The 3,853-nt window shown below is 63.9% G+C and overlaps 1 protein-coding gene across 1 annotated transcript; it reads left to right on the plus strand.

Annotated features, from left to right (window-relative positions):
* The first annotated feature begins 597 nt into the window (after window positions 1-597).
* LOC311429353 (apelin receptor-like) lies at window positions 598-2,041 on the plus strand. The gene has a single exon (XM_084540441.1). It carries the CDS (start codon window positions 679-681, stop codon window positions 1,789-1,791), a length of 1,113 nt encoding a protein of 370 aa, XP_084396567.1. The 5' UTR covers window positions 598-678; the 3' UTR covers window positions 1,792-2,041.
* The last annotated feature ends 1,812 nt before the right edge of the window (window positions 2,042-3,853 follow it).

Genomic DNA, 3,853 nt, shown 5'->3' on the forward strand with positions numbered 1-3,853 from the left:
GTTACACCGTACTGATGCAGAAGATGCCTTAAAATGTTCCTTCGCTAACCCAAGCGGCCACTTCCCCCCTCCAGATTTTGGCTAAATGCATAAATGGCTCCCGCAGCACTCAGAAGAGGGCCCAGGCAGTTTGGGATGCCAAATGTAAAACCCCAAGTGCCAAACGCCCGCTGTGAGGTCCCAGCTGCGAAGCCCCAAGCTGCAAAATGCCCAAACCCTGGGGTGCGACACCCCAGCTGCCGAAGGCGCCCTCTGAGATGTGAAATCCAATTCCCACGTCCCTGGGGGGTGCCTGCCCGTGCCCCCCCCCAGGAGCTGGTTCTCCGTGTCCCTGCACCCAGCCTGGGTGCTGGGGTGGCCGCGGTGGGGGGCAGCGGGGTTATCTCGCGGGCTGACGCTTTGACACTTGGGTGAGAGCCTGGTAAAACCCCTCGGAGGGGGCCGGGGCAGCCAGATGGGAGGTGTGTGTGTGTGGGGAGGGGAGCTGTGAAATTTCCCACGGGGGCTCCCCATCCTGTCCCGTCCCACTGAGGAGGAGGAGGAGGAGGAGGAGGAGGGCGGAGGGCGGGTAGGAAGGGGAGGTAACGAGGTGGGATTCGTCGGGCTGGGCTCAGAGGGCCGGAGGAGGTCGGTGCTGAGCCCAGGGCGCCGGGGATGAGCTGAGCTGAGCCCGGCAGCATGGAGGAGCTGGCAGAGAGCTATGCCTACGGGGACAACGAGACGGAGTGCGAGTATGAGGAGTGGGGCCCCTCGCTGTCCCTGCTGCCCACCATCTACCTGCTGGTCTTCCTGCTGGGCACGGCGGGCAACGGGCTGGTCCTCTGGACCATCTTCAAGGGCGGCCGCGAGCGGCGGCGCTCCGCCGACACCTTCATTGCCAACCTGGCCGCCGCCGACCTCACCTTCGTGGCCACCCTGCCGCTGTGGGCCGCCTACGCCTGGCTGGGCTACCACTGGCCCTTCGGCACGGCCGCCTGCAAGGTGAGCAGCTACCTGGTCTTCGTCAACATGTACGCCAGCGTCTTCTGCCTGACGGGGCTGAGCTTCGACCGCTACCTGGCCATCGTGCGGCCCCTGGCCACGGCCAAGCTGCGCTCGCGGGTCAGCGGGCTGCTGGCCACCGTGGCCCTGTGGGTGCTGGCCGCCCTGCTGGCCCTGCCCGCCCTGGTGCTGCGGCGGGCGGCGGCGCTGGGGGGGGACGCCAAGGTGACCTGCTACATGGACTACGGGGACCTGGCCGCGCCGGGCACCGAGAGCGCCTGGGAGGTGGGGTTGGGGCTGTCGTCCACCGCCCTGGGCTTCGTGGCCCCCTTCGCCATCATGCTGACCTGCTACTTCTTCATCGCCCGCACCGTGGCCAGCCACTTTCGTCGGGAGCGGGCCGAGGGGCCCCGCAAGCGCAAGCGCCTGCTGACCATCATCGCCGTGCTGGTGGCCGCCTTCGGGGGCTGCTGGCTGCCCTTCCACCTGGTCAAGACCCTCTACGTCCTGATGGACCTGGAGGTGCTGCCCTGGTCCTGCGGCCTCCACGCCTTCCTCAACAACCTCCACCCCTACTGCACCGGCATCGCCTACATCAACAGCTGCCTCAACCCCTTCCTCTACGCCTTCTTCGACCCTCGCTTCAGACGGGCCTGCGCCGCCCTCCTCTGCTGCCGCCCCCCTGGCCCTGGGGCCGAGCGCTCGGGCAGCTTCTCCTCGGGGCACAGCCACCCCCCGGGGGGCAAAGCGGGGCCGCCCGGGGGGGGCAAGCTGGACCCCGCCACCCAGGAGACGCTCTTCCGCGCCTGAGCCCCCCCATCCCGACCCCAGCACCCCCCCTGAGCTGGTCTCCTCGGGGAGAGGCCCCTGTGTTTTTTTTGGGGGACCCCCCCCTCCTGTTTTCTCAGCGCCCCAGAGCCTGGCTTGCTTTGGGGAGCCTCTGCTTGTGGGATACTTTTGTGGGGGGGGGGGGGATACCAAAGCATGGGTGGGTGGGTTGGGCAGGGGCAGCGGCCGCGAGATTTGTGACAAATAAATGAGTTTTGGTTACAAAAATAAAGGAGCGGAGTATGCGAGTCCCTCTGGGGTGATGGAGGGGGTGTGGGGGGGGCTGCATGGGTTGGGGGGGGATTTGTTGTGTGTGTGTGTGCCCCCTCCCACGCCCCCCACATTTTGGGTGCACACCGTGCATCCCCACACGCTTTGGGAAGTGCAAAAATTCCCACCCCTGAGCGCTGCTTTGCTGCATCGCAGCACGTTGAGACCGGAGTGAAAACCAGAAAAAGAACTTCCCCCCCCAAAAAAAAAAGTAAAAAAATCCTCTGGTGCATGGGGTGGGAGCTCAGCCCGCCCCAGTGGGAGGCTCTGATTGCATCAGGCAGCTGTCCCCTTCTCCCAAATCCCCGTTTGAGGTTTTTATCCTCCTTATCTCAGGCCAGATACACCCTGAGTGGTTCCCCCCTGGGGCCGTGGATGCCATCAAGCAGCCGGGGGCTGCTGCCTGCGCCCCAGGCCAGCACCGAGGGCACCCCTGTGGTGTGGGCTCAGGGCCAGTTTGGGGCTGGACGGCGTTTTGGGGACCCCATCCCCTTCCCCATCCTCCCGTGGCGCCAGCAGGACAATGGCCTGTGCTAGCCGGGGATTTTGATGACCCACCAAAACGCTCTTCTCCCGTTTCCATCTCCAGCCCCAGCCGCTTCCTGAGGCTTCGCTCTAAATAAATCTTCCCCCTATTTGCTATTTACATCCTTCATTTACTCGCGATTAACTATCCTGTCTCCTTGGCCTTTGTTCCCACTTGGAAAGGATGCGGGATCATTACTTGGTTCCTCGCGGAGCTTCCCGTTGTTTCGAGGGGGGGAGGAGGGCTGGGGCGACCTTGCTGCCTGCTCTGTCCTCGTTTTGGGACCAGCTGAGCCTCACTCATCACCCCTCAGGGACAGCCCTTTGTCTCGATGCAGTAAATCAGGAAGGTGGCCAGGGAGGAGACTTGGTTTGGGTAACAGCAAAGGGGGTGCAGCCGTGGAGGTGAGCCTACTGGGGCTCTTTGCACCCTGGCTGGGGCTTTTTTGGGGTTTCCCCATGGTTTCTGGCTTGGGCTAAGAGCCAGGGTGTTGGGATGCTGGAAATGCTGCATCCGAGACCATGGCCCAAAGGGAAATTTGGGGTGTGTAGAGTCAAGGTGCCCTGCTGGAAAACGCAAGGAAAAGAGCTCCTGGCTCCTGCTTATCCACTCGGCCCCCCTCTCCATCCTCCTGGCCACCACCCCTAAATAAGCTGGCCCCGAAGGGGGGCAGAGGAAGCCCCGATTTGTGTTTTTTTTTAGGAGCCCAGGCACGGGCAGCTTCCTCCCAGGCACGGATATAGGCACGGGGCACCTCGCCAGTGGTGGCGGGAGCTGCAGACTTTCTATCCGGCTGCTGGAGATTTCCCTTTTCCCTCGGAGGAGGGAAATGCTGAGCCGAGGAGTCTCAGGGGGGAAATGCAGGGACACTTCAGAAAAACAAGGCCGGAGAGAGGGGGGGAAGGGGCAGCGGGTCCGGACCAACGGTCGGAAGGAGATAAGGAAGGTGTTGCCTTCCTGCGGCAGCGCGGGGGGAAAGGCGGCTGCGGAAAGATGAGGAGGGAAGATAGAGGGGATGGAGGGGGGTGGGGAGCCCTGCCGAATCCCCGCCACGGCCGGGAGCATCCTCGGAAAAAAAATAATGGGGAACTGGGGGTGAATTTGGGTGCGATGGGATCCTTGAGGAGCGACGCCGTGCCTTGCTGCGGGGCCTGGCTGGCTGCAGGGCTCCAGCGTGGCGTGGATGGCCCCGGTGGGGACACGGGCACAGTGGGGACGTGGCACTGGGACAAGGGCAGTCTGCACAGG

This window comes from Aythya ferina (assembly GCF_964211825.1).
Source record: "Aythya ferina genome assembly, contig: HAP1_SCAFFOLD_703, whole genome shotgun sequence".
In the NCBI taxonomy this organism is placed as follows: domain Eukaryota; kingdom Metazoa; phylum Chordata; class Aves; order Anseriformes; family Anatidae; genus Aythya; species Aythya ferina.

Excerpts from the sequence above, each read along its gene's own strand:
- LOC311429353 (XM_084540441.1), top strand. The coding sequence starts at position 679 with ATGGAGGAGCTGGCAGAGAGCTATGCCTACGGGGACAACGAGACGGAG.